This window comes from Cariama cristata, unplaced genomic scaffold (assembly GCF_000690535.1).
Source record: "Cariama cristata isolate BGI_N322 unplaced genomic scaffold, ASM69053v1 scaffold31180, whole genome shotgun sequence".
Lineage (NCBI taxonomy): Eukaryota > Metazoa > Chordata > Aves > Cariamiformes > Cariamidae > Cariama > Cariama cristata.
The window spans coordinates 227-581 of NW_009595773.1; the positions used below are offsets into that span (position 1 = coordinate 227).

The 355-nt window shown below is 59.4% G+C and overlaps 1 protein-coding gene across 1 annotated transcript in view; it reads left to right on the forward strand.

The window, feature by feature from the left end:
- The first annotated feature begins 208 nt into the window (after positions 1-208).
- The window catches only part of ZC3H6 (zinc finger CCCH-type containing 6), a 28,719-nt gene continuing 28,572 nt past the window's right edge, over positions 209-355 (forward strand). Inside the window, exon 1 of the mRNA XM_009703475.1 lies at positions 209-300. Coding sequence (XP_009701777.1) covers positions 209-300 — 92 coding nt within the window. The remainder of the gene's footprint in view (positions 301-355) is intronic.

Consider the following 355-nt stretch of genomic DNA (forward strand, 5'->3'; position numbering starts at 1 on the left):
GGGATTCTGCAAACTGCACAACATCCAGTACAGGGAGGTACAGAGGGAGGGGGGTCCCGTTTGGAAAGACAGAGTCGTGCCCCCAGCAACCCTGGGTGCCGCAGAGGAGCTTTGCTTCTGCCTTATAACGACAGGGTTGGCGGGGAAGGGGGCCAGGGGAGCGGCCAAAGGGTCGCCCCCCCCCCCCCCCCCCCCCCCAGCCAGCACAATGGCCTTTGAAAGCCTGTTCTCCAAACCCCCAAACCCAGTTCTTGACCCAAACATGCCCGACTCTGACAGGCAACATGCAGGGGACGAAAGGTCGAGTAACATTCTTCTCTCTCTCCGCTTCTCATAATGGTGATACTAGTGGGGT